This window comes from Pelodiscus sinensis, chromosome 2, assembly GCF_052426305.1.
Source record: "Pelodiscus sinensis isolate ZL-2025 chromosome 2, ASM5242630v1, whole genome shotgun sequence".
NCBI lineage: Eukaryota > Metazoa > Chordata > Testudines > Trionychidae > Pelodiscus > Pelodiscus sinensis.
Window position 1 is genome coordinate 81,087 of NC_143053.1, and position 16,050 is coordinate 97,136.

The window sequence follows — 16,050 nt, forward strand, 5'->3', positions numbered from 1 at the left end:
GGGCAAGCCAAGATCTACTCCATCCCTTCCCCAAAACCCTACCCCTTTCTTGAGACCCTGCCCTCTCCATTTCCCTCCTCTTCATCATTTGCTATCCCCAGCCCTTACTCTCACTGTGGTTGAGCCCGGAGGTGTGGGCTCTGGGGTGGGAATGAGGGATTTGGGTGTGGAAAGGGATGAGAGGTGCAAGCTCTGGGAGGGAATTTGGGTGCAGGAGGAGGAGGAGAAGGGGATGCTTGCTCAGGGAGGGGGCTCCAATCTGAAGAGTGTTGGGGTCAGGTGGAGGGTTGGGTGTGTCGAGCAAGCCACAGGCTTGTGGATGTGGGGGTGCAGCAGTTTGGGTTGGGAAGTGTTCAGGACAGGGGGTTCAGGTGTATGATAGGCTCAGGGTTGGGATCTGTGGGGGTATAGGAGTGTTAAGATGCTGCGGCCAGATGGGGGCTTGGTCCCAATTGGGGGCTTATTAGCCAGGATTAGTTTTTAAATAAAAGGTTATGTCCAACACAATGTTTCAGCATTGTCTTTATTTATGGGAGAGACAGGGAACCTGTTTTGGTTCAGGGTCCACTGACCCACAGAAAAATCAGTCAGGGACCACGCAAGTGAGATCCAATCCAAAAAACAACCCCCCCACCAAGCTTCACTGATGTGGCCCCAACTGAGACGCCTCACTCCCCTGGCACTCCAGCCCCATGGTGGGGAGGAGGGGGTAGGGTAGGTAGGACTGAGGTTCAAGGTTTCCGGACAGATTAACTCTTCCAGGGTTCCAGGGTTAGTGGATTTTGTGGGCCCCTGTTACACTCTGAGGTGGGGCCAAAAATGAGGGATCTAGTGTGTGGAACAGGGCTGCAGGTGAGTGGGATAGGGATGGGGGTGCAGAATCTTGGTGGAAAATAGGGTGCAAGAGCTGAGAGTAGGTGTCTGGCCAGGAAGGAGAGGGCAAGAGCAGGGTGCTAATGGGAGTCAGGGCAATAGGCAGGGTGCTAGTGGGTGTCTGTCCAGGAGGCAGAGGCAGGGTGCAGGGTGGGGGGCTGGTCAGAGGACAGGCTGCTGGATGGGGGCCTGGCCAGGAGACAGGCTGCTGGATGGTGTCTGGGCAGGGGCCAAGGTGCTGGTGGGGGACTTGGCAGGTTGCTGGTGGGGGTTTGGGCAGGGAGCAGGGGCCAGAGTGCAGGTGGGGATCTGGCCAGGGGGAGGGGACAGGGACAGCTCAGCCAGTACCTGGGGGTCTCTAGGGACAAGGATCTCTGGGTAGTGCTGGATGAAGCCGCTCTAGATCTTGTGCTGTCATCTTAACCCTACCCTCCCCCCGCCTTCCCGGTGCACGGAGAAGAAAGAAGACAAGAAAGCATGCTCTTATCTTCCTTTCCTTCCCCATTTTGCCTTCCTTCCTTCCTTCCTTCCTTCCTTCCTTCCTTCCTGCGGTGTGTGTGTCCCGCACCTATATGCTGGAGGTGGTATCTCAGGAAGCACGCATGCTGTTGTTGGGAGGGGAGGAGCAGCGCGTGCTTCCTCAGAAGCCAGATCTGGCACGCAGCTGCAGGACCTTCCAGCCACGCTGTAGGAAGCTGGCGTTAGCTCCATTTTCGTAAGAGCATGTAGTGCCAGCGCGGGCTCCTCGTTGGGCTTACAGGGGAAGACTGGGGGACTGAGAACACCTCGCAATCAACTGTCCGTGTCCCCGCAATTGTCCAGTTGATCACGATTGACTGGTTGGTGATCACAGAGTTAGAGCAAAGGTCCATCTCTATCTTTAATCATTATTGTGATGTTCCTCTGAACCTCTCTAAATTACTGTCATTTGTCTTGAATTTTGGACACCAGAACTTGATCCAGTATTCCAGTAGTGGTTGCACCAGTGCCAAATACATAGGAGGAATGTACTCAAGAGCCCCAAGGTTTATATAAGTTCTTTTGGTTATTCTGTCATGTAACCCTTCTGCCAGGCCGAGTAAATAGCACGAACATCAGCGTTAAATTGGGAAAACACCACACAACTCGGATTTACAGGCCAAACATGAGCAAAGGCCCTCCCCCCAGCCATAAATCCACCAAAGTCCCAAAAGTCCAACACCCCAAAAGTTTCTGCCCCGGGTCAGTGCCGCCCCAGGGTTCAAAAGTTCACGCCCCAGGGTGAGGCAGGGTTTCACCATCCCAACCTGGAGGAGCGGGGATCGATACACCTTAGGTGGCCCGCCGATGGCTCCGCCTCTCCGCCCATGGCTCCACCTTTCCGCTGATGGCTCCGCCTCTCCGTGGGGCTGCCGTCTCGGTCCATGCCCCTGGCTGCCAGCTGGTTGCTCCTGCTGCTCCACTGGCTGTCTGCCACCCGCAGGTCGTCCCCGTCCTCCCTCTGCTGTCTGCCCTCCGCTCTGCTGTCTGCCCGCCCACACCTGCAGGTCATCTCCGCCCACACCTGCAGGTCATCTCCACCAGCTGCTCGCCTGCACTTGCTGGTTGTCCCTTGCAAGCTGCTCTGCTAGTAGCCCAGCAGCTTAGCACCAGGCTCCCCTCAGCAATGGTGAGTTCAGCTCCACCCGCAGTATAGCACGAGACTCCCCACAGCAGTTTCAGCTCAGAACAGAAGATCCTCAGCACTAGTGCTCCACTGGCCCACAGTGAAATTAACTCCATAGCTCACAACTAGACTCCTAATGGAAGCCAAATTAATTCTGATATTCCACAGTGGAGAGAGGAAGGGGTGTAATCAGTGTTGTTTAGGCCCTCAGACAAGGCCCCACCACCAGGTGCAAAAACCTATCCCTAGTCTCTTTCAATTTGACTGGGTTTGGAACCCATGCCCCTTGTCTAGTGAGTGTTACTTAGTTTATGGCGAATCCCTCTGTCATAAACACTTCCACCATTCCATTGTCCTTGATTCGCATAATCAGGGTAAAAACACTTTTATCCCCCCTGCCTCAATAACAGAGAGACTGGGGATCCCACAGTGGCCAAAGTGACCATTTGGGCTGCTGTGAGCACATAATAGACAGGGTGGGTGTGTCTATGCAAATTGGGATCAGCCCCTGAAGTCTCTTTGTACCACTTGCCACAGTTCACCACCAGATGTCAGGGTAGAGTTTACCCTGACCCCGCTTACAGTCATGTTGGAAACTTGTGTTCAGTTGATTATCTACCATGACCCCCCCCCCCACCACCATTTTAAAAGTCTGCTTTCCATGATAGAGTTTCTCATCTTGTAGATTCTTGTTCCTACATGTGTGCATATATACTTGGTCATATTAAAATACAAATGGTTTGTTTGCACTCTGCTTACATAAATAGGTCACTGACACCAAGGGTACGTCTAGACTACATGACTCCTGGGATGAGGCATACCTGGGAGGTTGACAAATGCCTTTTATGTCGACTGCGGAGCGTCCAGACTACCGCGCTGAGCCGACAAACAGCTGATTGGCTCAGCGGGGCAGCCATGTAAATTTAAATGAAGCGGCGATTATTTAAATCGACGCTTCATTTTCCTATGCCGGGTAGTCTAATCTACATGCCTCTGGCGACAGAGGCATGTAGTCTAGACGTACCCCAAGCGATTCAGATTGCTTTGTAATTTAAAATTACACTATATTTAACATCAATCCATGTGAGTCCTGAAAACTTGATATGCTGTCATACATAACAACACCCTGCTTACATGCCGCAAGCTAATTTTTAATCTATGTGGAGGCATGATATCCCTGGGAATTTGAATTAATTATTATAGTTAGATTTCATGAGACATACTATCAAATACTAAAATTATCACATCCACTGCAGTCCCTTTGTCCGCTAATTTTGTAATTATAACAACAAAAGGTTATTTTTATTTGGAAAGATTTGTTCTTCAGAGTCCTCCTGTGCCATCTTCAAGTGGTTCTTCCTTGTAATAGTTGATTATTTTTTATTAAGGTTAGAAGTTAAATGGCAGGCATGCTCATCTATTGTCTTCATTGTGCAAAAACTAAGAGTTTAAATCATTAAACATATATATTGGGTTAAGGAGTATGAATTTTACATCATTCTCTCCATTGTTTCCCTCACTCTGATTAAGTAATTTTAAATTTAAACCTTACATTTCACGAGGTTTATTCATTGACCACACCACATCAATTCCCAGAAACTTGTGTGTGTCTTTATTTTAAGTCATATGATGAGTATCCCAGGTTTTTATCATTTAATTACCATTTTCACCTTTAATTGTGTAACAAACTTCCTCTGATAATTATTTCAGATAGACCTTTACAAGATATCCTTCAGTTGGTTGCCACCTCCATATTATTCTTTTACATAGGCAATGTCCAGTTTGGCTGATGTATATAGCAGAGGGGCATTGCTGGCACATGATGGCGTATATTATATTGGTAGATGTGCAGGTGAATGCTGGTGTCGCTGGTGTAGATATGAGGGCAGAGTTGGCACCAAGCTTTGTTGCAGGGATTGGTTCCTGAGTTAGAGTTACTGTGGTGCGGTGTTTAGTTGCTGGTGAGAATTTGCTTCAGGTTGGTGGGTTGTCTGTGAGCAGGGACTGGCCTGCCTCCCAAGGCCTGTGAAAGTGAGGGATCATTGTCCTGAATGGATAGATCTACAACCCATCCCTGCAACAAACCTCGGTGCCAACTCTGCCTTCATATCTACACCAGTGACACCATCACAGGACCTAACCAGATCGGCCACACCATCACTGGTTCATTCACCTGCACATCTACCAATGTAATAAACTCCATCATGTGCCAGCAATGCCCCTCTGCTATATACATCGGCCAAACTGGACAGTCCCTACGTAAAAGAATAAATGGACAGAAATCAGATATTAGGAATGGCAATATACAAAAACCTGTAGGAGAACACTTCAATCTCCTTGGACACGCAGTAGCAGATTTAAAGGTAGCCATCCTGCAGCAAAAAAACTTCAAGACCACACTTCAAAGAGAAACTGCTGAGCTACAGTTCATCTGCAAATTTGACACCATCAGTTTAGAATTAAACAAAGATTGTGAATGGCTAGCCAAGTACAAAAGCTGTTTCTCTTCTCTTGGGCTACGTCTACATTGGCCCCTTTTCCGGAAGGGGCATGTTAATTTCAGAGGTCGTAATAGGGAAATCCGCGGGGGATTTAAATATCCCCCGCGGCATTTAAATAAAAATGTCCGCCGCTTTTTTCCGGCTTTTAGAAAAGCCGGAAAAGAGCATCTACCCTGGCCCCGATCCTCCAGAAAAAAAGCCCTTTTCCGGAGGATCTTATTCCTACTTTGAAGCCTACTTTGAAGTAGGAATAAGATCCTCTGGAAAAGGGCTTTTTTTCCGGAGGATCGGGGCCAGTGTAGACGCTCTTTTCCGGCTTTTCTAAAAGCCGGAAAAAAGCGGCGGACATTTTTATTTAAATGCCGCGGGGGATATTTAAATCCCCCGCGGATTTCCCTATTACGACCTCTGAAATTAACATGCCCCTTCCGGAAAAGGGGCCAATGTAGACGAGCCCTTGGTGTTCACACCTCCACATCAGCTGCTAGAAGTGGGCCTCATCCTCCCTGACTGAATTAACCTCATTTTCTCTAGTCTGCATATTTATACCTGCCTCTGGAAATTTCCACTACATGCATCTGACGAAGTGGGTCTTTGCCCATGAAAGCTTATGCTCCAATACATCCGTTAGTCCATAAGGTGCCATAGGACTCCTTGTCTCTCAATTAGACATGTTTGTTTTCCTTGATGGATGGGCACACACAGATGGGGTCACAGGGTTACACAAGCATATGTCAGTATTAAAAAGAGTATGGGTGTGTCCTGATAGTTCTGTTCTTGATTGCAGCTACACAAAAGGTGTGGACATGTGGAGCATCGGCTGTATTCTGGGAGAGATGCTGCTTGGAAAACCTCTTTTCCCTGGAACATCAACAGTGAATCAGATAGAACAGATCTTAAGTGTCATTCCTGCTCCATCCCAGGAAGGTGAGACTTTTCCATTAAATGTAAAAGTATAATAAGAAAAGCCAAAAAGGAGTTTGAAGAACAGCTAGCCAAAAATGCAAAATGTTTAAGTACATCAGAAACAGGAAGCCTGCTATAAACAACCAGTGGGGCCCGTGGGTGATCGAGATGATAAATGAGCCCTCAAAGATGATAGGCTGTGTCTACACTTGCATGAATTTCCGGAACTGCTTAAAACGGAATACTATTCCGTTTTCAGTTTTTCTGGAAAAGGAGCGTCTACATTGGCAGGCTGCTTTTCCGGAAAAGTCCTTTTTCCGGAAAAGCGTCTGTGGCCAATGTAGACGCGCTTTTCCGGAAAAGAGCCCTGATTGCCATTTTCGCGATCAGGGCTTTTTTCTGGAAAAGACTACTGGGCTGTCTACACTGGCCCTTTTCCGGAACAGTGTTCCAAAATAAGGACTTATGCCTGAGTGGGAGCAGAATAGTTTTTCCGGAATAGTGGCTGATTTTGTACAGTAGAGCATTGTTGCTTTTCCGGAAATTCAAGGGCCAGTGTAGACAGCTCGCAGCTTATTCCGGAAAAGCGGCTGATTTTCCGGAATAAGTGGCCCAGTGTAGACACAGCCATAAAGTCATAGGCTGTGTCTACACTGGCATGAATTTCCGGAAATGCTTAAAACAGAATAGTTTTCGTTATAAGTATTTCCGGAAAAAGAGCATCTACATTGGCAGGCTGCTTTTCCAGAAAAGCCCTTTTTCCAGAAAAGCATCTGTGGCCAATGTAGACGCGCTTTTCCGGAAAAGAGCCCCGATCGTCATTTTTGCGATCGGGGCTTTTTTCCGGAAAAGACTACTGGGCTGTCTACACTGGTCCTTTTCCGGAACAGTGTTCCGGAATAAGGACTTATGCCCAAGCGGGAGCAGAATAGTTCTTCCGGAATAGTGGCTGATTTTGTACAGTAGAGCATCGTTGCTTTTCCAGAAATTCAAGGGCCAGTGTAGACAGCTCGCAGCTTATTCTGGAAAAGCGGCTGATTTTCCGGAATAAGTGGCCCAGTGTAGACACAGCCATAGTGTGGAAGAAAACATTGTCCTCACTCTGCGTTAGTAAGCAAAAAGTAGCCAGAGGCAGTTTTATTATGAGCTTCAGTAAGGGAAAAACTGATTCAGACGGGGGAGGGGGGCGGGGCGGGGGGGGGAGCCCTCCCGAAGGCAGATCTTTGAATACAAGCAATTATGAAGCAGTTTATATACTATCTATTAGATATAATAACAATAACAATTAGTCTCCTTCCCATTACAAACACCAATGGCTAACAGTTATTTTAGTTCCACCCAGATGCTCCTTATCTCAAGGTCCCTGCTAGAGTCAGCATTCTATCCTTATCTCCATATGGAGGCGAGAGGAGAAGGCAGCATTTTATTACAGCTCTTGCGTTGTCAAGAATCAGAATTAGCCTTACTCTTGCTCTCTTGCTAACAAGACCAAGATGGCTGCACACAAATTCCCTTATTCCCTTTTTCCTGCTTCCATACTCCCCCCTTTTGTGCTATTAGCACAACTAACTTTCTAAATCTCTATTTCCATTAGGCATTGCATTTCTATTTCCAAATTATAACTGCAATACATATTTAGGCAATACATAAAAGCTATTTCTATTATTACATCTTTTTCAATAAAATATTTCTAAAATAAGCAAAAGCAAGAAAATCATTAATATCCCAATATAATTCTATAATGGGGCTGTTTCATAATCATAGTAACATAATACAATATATCATAATTAGTACACGAGAGATATTTTATAGGCTGTATGAAAAGCATGTTTCTCAATTTGATATGTATTTGGGGGTGCATGCATTTGACCTTGCAGTTCAGAGATTTTCTGGACCTCTGATAAGAGTGAAAGCAGATTTTGGAATCCGTCGTGTACTAAGGTAATCCAATTAAAGGGTATTTGGAATGTAAGGGTTAATTGAATCTAAAAACTAATTAGAGAGGGCAGTACATGCTGATGGTACCCATCCGTAAGCACAGAGTCCAGATCAAAGGGAGAAACCCAAACCACTCCCACAAGTTTCTCCTTGACAATATACAATACTTCGCTTCTTTCACCAAGGTCAGTTCTTAATATCCAGAAATCTCTGGGTTTTGGCGATATCAGCGGAACTGACATTTCTTCTTCTTTCCCGAAACAGTCATGGTTCAGCATTATGCAGGGGAGAGCTTACCAGCACATCACCCTGTAATATTTTGGTTCTTCTGGCAGATACTGAATGTATGGTAATGCTGACAGTGGACAAGGGAGAGGTTATTAGCACTTCACCTTGTACTCATCTCTTATTGTCCACCAGGAGGAAAAGCAGGACCAGAAGGAGAGATAGGCTTATCAGCAGTCGGGGTAGGATCATTTCGAGATGGAGAGGTCTTTTTTGCAGTGGGAAGCATGGGTCTAGACAGGTGGTTAGCAAAACTTGGTAAGGGTCTTTCTAGCATGGGGCTAGAGCCGTCTTTCGCTGATGGACATAAAAGTCTCTATTCTATGAGCTAAAAGCCAGCTGGCTCCTTTGGATCCAAGCTTATTTTCTAGGAATAAAACAGACAATAAAAACAATCCTGCGCGGTTGCTTGGTACCGGTTGTCATAATTATGAGGGTTAGCCAGCAGACTGGGGATTAAGGGGTTAACTACACCTAGCCAGGTGGAGTGACCAATAAGAATGTAGGTGGGACTTTTCAAACTGGAACAAAGGAATTTGGGTTTTTTTCTCTTCTCCCTTTTGTCTCTCAGAGAGTTCTCTGCAGCTACAGAGAGGGACAAGCATGTCTCTCTCTCTCTCCAAGGCACCATTCTTCATTTTCTGTAAGTAGGGTAAAGTTTAGGCAGTTTCGTTAGGTTTTATTGTTTTAAGGATTGGGTATGGGATCTGAGATCTGGCACTGTTTAAAAGATGTTTTGGCTTTTCTTTGTAACTAAGTTCTAGGCCCATGGAGTTCTCCATGGGCTCGTCTACACTGGCCCCTTTTCCGGAAGGGGCATGTTAATTTCAGCTATCGTAGTAGGGAAATCCGCGGGGGATTTAAATATCCCCCGCGGCATTTAAATAAAAATGTCCGCCGCTTTTTTCCGGCTTTTAGAAAAGCCGGAAAAGAGCGTCTACACTGGCCCCGATCCTCCGGAAAAAGCGCCCTTTTCCGGAGGCTCTTATTCCTACTTCGAAGTAGGAATAAGAGCCTCCAGAAAAGGGCGCTTTTTCCGGAGGATCGGGGCCAGTGTAGACGCTCTTTTCCGGCTTTTCTAAAAGCCGGAAAAAAGCGGCGGACATTTTTATTTAAATGCCGCGGGGGATATTTAAATCCCCCGCGGATTTCCCTACTACGATAGCTGAAATTAACATGCCCCTTCCGGAAAAGGGGCCAGTGTAGACATAGCCCATGAGTATATTTTGTTACCCTGCTATCTAGTCATTATGCTTGCAACAGGAATATTGTTGTAATAATAAAAGTTCTTTCTTTTCTTTTTATTAACCTGGCAGTGGTTAATGGTGTGCCCTGATTTTTGTTTTAGGGGTAAGATTTCCCAAATGATCTTTCCCCTGATTTCTTTATCAATATTTGGGTGGTGGCAGCGGAAGTTTTATTCCCAAGATCTAGGTTTTTAAGATCTTGGGGGGAAGTTTTCTACCAAAGCCTGGTAGATAAGGCTTTGGGGTACACTTGCTGGCCCCCACTTCTGCATTTATCATGCCAGAGTGGGGAAGGAGCCATAACACCGGCCTTATCAAAATGAGGCCCTTTTGGAATGTGGTTGCCAGGACGACCAGGGTCAAGTTAGCTGTTTTGTCTGTGTGAAGGGATCTGTGTATTCTTGGACTTCAAATTTAGGATTTGAGTTGAAAGTTCTTAGCAAGATACCATGGACTGTCTCAGTTTATTCCTATAGTTCCTTTCTCTTGACTTTAGGGTTCTCTTTAACCCGCCAGGTTAAATATAATAGTTTCAGGGTTTTTAATTTACTTTGGAACACCGGTATAGCACCAGCACTATTATAAATGCTATAATCAAAACTCCCCACATAATTTGGCAAACACTATTCAAATCCATCCCCAAGGTATTTTGTCGCCAGTAAAGGCGCTGCCCATGATTATAGACAGGGCTTGCCAAACGGCGGCGAGCCCTGCTCACCAGCCGCATGGTTTGGCACTCTGCGCATGCGCTGACCACGCAGCGCGGCTGTGCCGGCTTGTAATCTACTTGCCAGGGGCGAGTAGATTACACTAATTGTCGAGCCTTGATTATAGATTTGACCTCTACTGCCTGGTTGAGTGCCGCAGAGTGGGTTGGCATGGTCTGCGGTGTTCCTTATCTGTGTGTACCTCAGACAGCCAAACCTGATATGTCTTTGGGCATCGGCCACCAGCTCCTCGATCTCTGCCTGCAGGGCCAGCAGACCCTCTTCTAGGTACTTACTTTCGCCATGCCACACTTCAAAGTAGGAATAAGATCCTCCGGAAAAGGGCTTTTTTTCCGGAGGATCGGGGCCAGTGTAGACGCTCTTTTCCGGCTTTTCTAAAAGCCGGAAAAAAGTGGCGGACATTTTTATTTAAATGCCGCGGGGGATATTTAAATCCCCCGCGGATTTCCCTATTACGATCTCTGAAATTAACATGCCCCTTTTGGAAAAGGGGCCAGTGTAGACGTAGCCCCTGACTACGGTTATCCAGCCAATTATGCACCCACGTTATCGTGGCCCTATCTAAGTTATATTTTCCTAGTTTATCAATAAGAATATCATGCGAGACCGTATCAAATGCCTTACTAAAGTCTAGGTATATGACATCCACTGCTTCTCCCTTATCCACAAGGCTCGTTATCCTATCAAAGAAAGCTATCAGATTAGTTTGGCATGACTTGTTCTTCACAAACCCATGCTGGCTATTCCCTATCACTTTATTACCTTCCAAGTGTTTGCATATGATTTCCTTAATTACCTGCTCCATTATCTTCCCTGGGACAGACGTTAAACTGACCGGTCTGTAGTTTCCTGGGTTGTTCTTATTCCCCTTTTTATAGATGGGCACAATATTTGCCCTTTTCCAGTCTTCTGGAATCTCCCCTGTCTGCCATGATTTTTCAAAAAATCATAGCTAAAGGCTCAGATACCTCCTCTATCAGCTCCTTGAGTATCCTGGGATGCATTTCATCAGGACCTGGTGACTTGCTGACATCTAACTTTCCTAAGTGATTTTTAACTTGTTCTTTGTGTATCCTATCTTCTAAACTTACCCTCTCTCTGCTTGTATTCACTACGTTAGGCACACCTCCAGACTTCTCGGTGAAGACCGAAACAAAGATGTCATTGAGCATCTCTGCCATTTCCAAGTTTCCTGTTACTGCTTCTCCCTCCTCACTAAGCAGTGGGCCTACCCTGTCCTTGGTCTTCCTCTTTTAATGTATTTATAAAAGGTCTTCTTGTTTCCCTTTATGCCTGTAGCTAGTTTGATCTCATTTTGTGCCTTTGCCTTTCTAATCTTGCCCCTGCATTCCCGTGTTGCTTGCCTATATTCATCCTTTGTTATTTGTCCTAGTTTCCATTTTTTATATGACTCCTTTTTTATTTTGAGATCATGCAAGATCTCCTTGTTAAGCCAAGCTGGTCTTTTGCCATATTTTCTATCTTTCCTACACAGCGGAATTGTTTGCTTTTGGGCCCTTAACAACATCCCTTTGAAATACTTCCAACTCTCCGCAGTTGTTTTTCCCTTCGGTCTTGCTTCCCATGGGACCTTACCTACAAGTTCTCTGAGCTTATCAAAATCTGCCTTCCTGAAATCCATTACCTCAATTGTGCTGGTCTCCCTTCTAACTTTCCTTAAGATCATGAACTCTATTATTTCATGATCACTGTCCCCTATACTGTCTTCCACTTTCTAGTTCTTAACCAGTTCCTCCCTATTTGTTAAAACCAAATCCAGAACAGCTTCTCCTCTGGTAGCTTTTTCAACCTTCTGAAACAGAAAGTTGTCTCCAATGCAGTCCAGAAACTTATTGGATAGCCTGTGCCCCGCTGTGTTAGTTTCCCAACATACCGTATATACTCGAGTATAAGCCGACCCGAATATAAGCCGAGGCACCTAATTTTACCACAAAGAACTGGGAAAAAATATTGACTCAAGTATAAGCCTAGGGTAGGAAATGAGGCAGCTACTGGTAAATGTAAAAAATGAAGATAGATACCAATAAAATTACATGAATATTTATTTCAAAGAAAAACAATAACCTAGCTCTGTAAGTGGAAAAGGGGGTCAACGAAAACAATATGGTTCTGCAGGCACGGCCACAGCTCAGCCCCCGCCACCCCCGCCCCGCAGCCCCCACGTTCCGGCCCCCTCGCCTGCCAACGAGCCCCCTCTAAACGAGCCAGCGGGGGGGGGGGGGTTGTGCGAGACCCGGACCGGGCGTCGATGGGCCAATGAGCCAGCGGGAGGGGGAGGCTGTGCGAGACCCGGGCTGGGCGTCGATGGGCCAGTGAGCCAGCGGGGGGAGCGGGTGCCGGTGCTGGCTGGATTTTGCCACGGGAGGGGAGGGGGAGCAGGGAGCAGCGGCTGGTCCTTGTGCACCTGCCCCAGAATCGGGCCCAAGCTTGTGATCAGGGCTCCCGGGCACTTCCAGAACAGACGCCCACGGTGCGGAGTCGGCTCCTGGCCCAGCTGTTCCCGAGCTCAGCGCTGCACCCGAGCGTCATGGCGAACGGCCCCAAACGCCCTTCCTCCCACGCGGCAAGGGCCCATGGTGCTGGGCAGGCAGGGGCTGGGGGGCCAGGAGAGCCAGGAGGGCAGGGGCTGGGGGGCCGAGGGGGCAGGGACTGGGTGGGCCAGGAGGGCAGGGGCTCAGGGGGACAAGGGGACAGGGGGGCCGGGAGGGCCAGGAGGGCAGGGGCTGGGGGGGACGAGGAGACAGGGGCTGGGGGGGACAAGGGGACGGGGGCTGAGAGGGTCAGGAGGGCAGGGGCTGGGGGGCCGGAGCTCCGGGCTCACGCGTCTAGACCCGGCCGGCGGCAGAGACGCGCTGAGCCCGCCCGCGAGCAGGAGGCTGACTCGAGTATAAGCCGAGGGGGGCATTTTTCAGCACAAAAACTGTGCTGAAAAACTCGGCTTATACTCGAGTATATACGGTATGTCTGGATAGTTGAAGTCCCCCATCACCACCAAATCTTGGGCTTTGGATAGTTTTGTTAATTGTTTAAAAAAGGCCTCATCCACCTCTTCCACCTGGCTAGGTGGCCTGTAGTAGACTCCTAGCATGATATCACCCTCATAAGTGTTGCTGACAGAGATTCCAGGCCCAAACCAATCTGCGATGGTATCTGCTAAGCCCCATTGTTGCCTAATCATTTGCTTGCTAATTCGATTAGCCAGTCTATACCCTCTAGAGCGACGTGGACCACTGGTCTATTATTTCTAGCCTTGGTTCTGAGACAGGGGTCTGTTCGGGGCATGATGCACAATTGGGAGGGTCTATTTTGTCCTTGTGGACCTGGTTGATAATATACAAATGAGGGCAAGGTAGCGATGGCCATTGGTTAACAAAAATTGCCATGCCTCAAGGGTTACCTTTGTTTGGGCTTTAAGTGGTAAGCACCAGTGGGAGTCAGTAGGTCCAACTTCAGTGGCCTGATGTTCGTGTTTAGCTTCTTTCCCACAGTATTCCATACAAACTTTAACACAGAGGACTGTGTATATTTTTGTCCTCATAGTGTTCGTGTTGTTACAATAAGCAAAATAATTATGTATGAATGAGGGGTGGCCCAAGGCTGTGTATTTCCCATCGCTATTAGTGTGTATTTCTTCTATGTATGTGACTTGAAGGCTGGTTGCATTGACTAGAGTCACTGTTTCTCATATGGGGGAACATCATGGTTCTAGGATGTTTTAATTATTAATGGGAACCCATGTAATTCCACGATTCTTGAAGCCTTTTAAGGCGTCAGGCTCCAATGAGTAGCAGGGCAAGTGGCTATTATTGCAATGGTGGGGTTACTAGTTTCTCCATTGTTGTGGGCATTGATGTTGTGGGCATTTTTACTTAAATATGCTGATGTTCCACTTGCCTGTGTTGTTTCATTTACAGCTTTCTTATTATCTTTGTTCAAACCACTTTTATGGTTGGTGTGCAAGTTGCAAAGCTAAATATTTCTTTAGTGTGGCCATTAAAGCAAAGCCAATCCGGTGCGGAGGGGGCTGGTACCCCACTCCCGGTCCTTCTGTTCACGTGGCACACTCTTTGCTTCCTTCCAGTTCATTTTTGTTCACCTGTGGAGATATTGTTAACGTTCTCCTAGCCTAAACAATTACTACACTATTATCTTTTCACTAAATTTTAAAGTTGCCAATTGACTAAGTTTAGAGTTACCAATTGATTGGACCCAATTATTAATTTTGTTTGTTTAAACTTATTCTTCTGCTTTACTCAAAATAATCCTTTCATTAAAAAAACAATTTTCTACACACAAGAACATTTGCAATACGTATCACAATTAAAACACAAAACAACAACAACAAATCACAAATAACATTATGTCATGACAGAGAGAACCATGGTTTTTCTTTTCTTCAGCTGGCACCAGAGCTTTCTGATCTTCTGAAAGACAAAGAAAACATTTCTACCCCCATCGGGGTGGCACATTATACTTTAGAATACTTTTCTTTTATAGATGTTCCTTGTTAATTTTTTTGAACAGCCTGCTGTTACCCAATGGTACGCTTTTATTTTGCACACCAACTTCAGAGGGTTTGAGTGGATTACTTCATTGTTCAATTATTAAGTTAAAGGTGACATGCCTCAATTTCCCTCTTGTACCACAGATCAGTGTGAAGCTATAAAGCTTTTCCTCAGCACAAGGCCAGTTACCATTCCAGCAAGCAAAAAGCTTTTCTTTTCCTGAAAAGAATCATATTCAACTTTACAGGTTTACTTATTAGCACTATGTTAATAATAGGAGCAGCATTACATTTGCAAATAGGTGTTTATGAATATCTTGTTTGTTTTTAGAAAGTTTACTTCAGGGACAGTGGATTTTATATTTCTGTGAAATAGTCAGGCAGTGTGTATTCACATGCAACTTTGGATCTGAAAGCAAGCCAAAAGTGTTATCAACTCAGCCTTGAACAGAGACACCATGAAGTTCCCGAGCTTGGATTCTTAAAATAATTTGTTTTATTACAAAGTAAATTTAACCCTAAGGGTGCAGCTTACAAATTTACAATGTATAGGTTTCATTCTTTTATGCATTTAACCAATTAAGTGTCAATAGAATTCCTTCTTTCCCCTTTGCAGATTTAATAAAGTGTCTGTAGCCAAATGTTTGAATTTGATTGTTTCTTTGCCTGGATTATTAAAAAGGCTACAAGAGAAATAATTTTTAAAGCAGGTTTCCTTCTCATACATTATGACAATTGCTTAATTCCTTCCACTCTCCTACGGAGTCACTTTTCACCTTCACGTACCCTTAATCACTTGCTTTGCCCCTCATATGAAACTTTCCTCATTCCTATTAATTTAACTTTCGAATGACTGTACTACTGCTTTCCTTATTCCTTCTACTTTGCCCATCGAGCTCCAAACCTCTTACCCTCATTTCACATGCTTTTTCCTTCTTATGGCCTTTTTTGATTCTTGCTAAATGGCTTTATTCAAATATTTGCAAAAGCGGCGAGGAGTACTGTGGCACCTTATAGACTAACCGAAGTATTGGAGCAAAAGCTTTCGTGGGCAAAGACCCACTTCGTCAGATGCATGCAGATCCTTGCCACTTTGCAGATTCAGACTAACATGGCTACCCCTCTGATACTTCAAATATTTATTATTGAAGTCAGCTAATAGTAACTTTTAAACTTCTTAGTACAGGGGTTTTCATAACAGCCAAGGTGCAGCAGGGTTGATCTGTGCTGCTGACTCTGGGGTGAATGTGTCTCCTTGTTAGGGCAGATTTAGCTTCAAATTCAATTTCTACTGGTTGACTTTAAGGTGGCTTTTAATTTACCTCCTCCCACACCCTCAAGCCAAATATAATGGCGTGTGAGGGGAAGGTTTTGGCTGTTTATTAATATTTTTTTGTGGACG

The 16,050-nt window shown here is 45.9% G+C and overlaps 1 protein-coding gene across 3 annotated transcripts in view; it reads left to right on the top strand.

Annotated features, from left to right (window-relative positions):
- MAPK15 (mitogen-activated protein kinase 15) overlaps positions 1-16,050 on the top strand; it is a 112,985-nt gene that overhangs the window by 27,118 nt on the left and 69,817 nt on the right. For all 3 annotated transcript variants that reach the window (XM_075919908.1, XM_075919909.1, XM_075919910.2), the window contains one exon: positions 5,807-5,946. In XM_075919908.1, the coding sequence (XP_075776023.1) occupies positions 5,807-5,946 (140 nt within the window). The remainder of the gene's footprint in view (positions 1-5,806; positions 5,947-16,050) is intronic.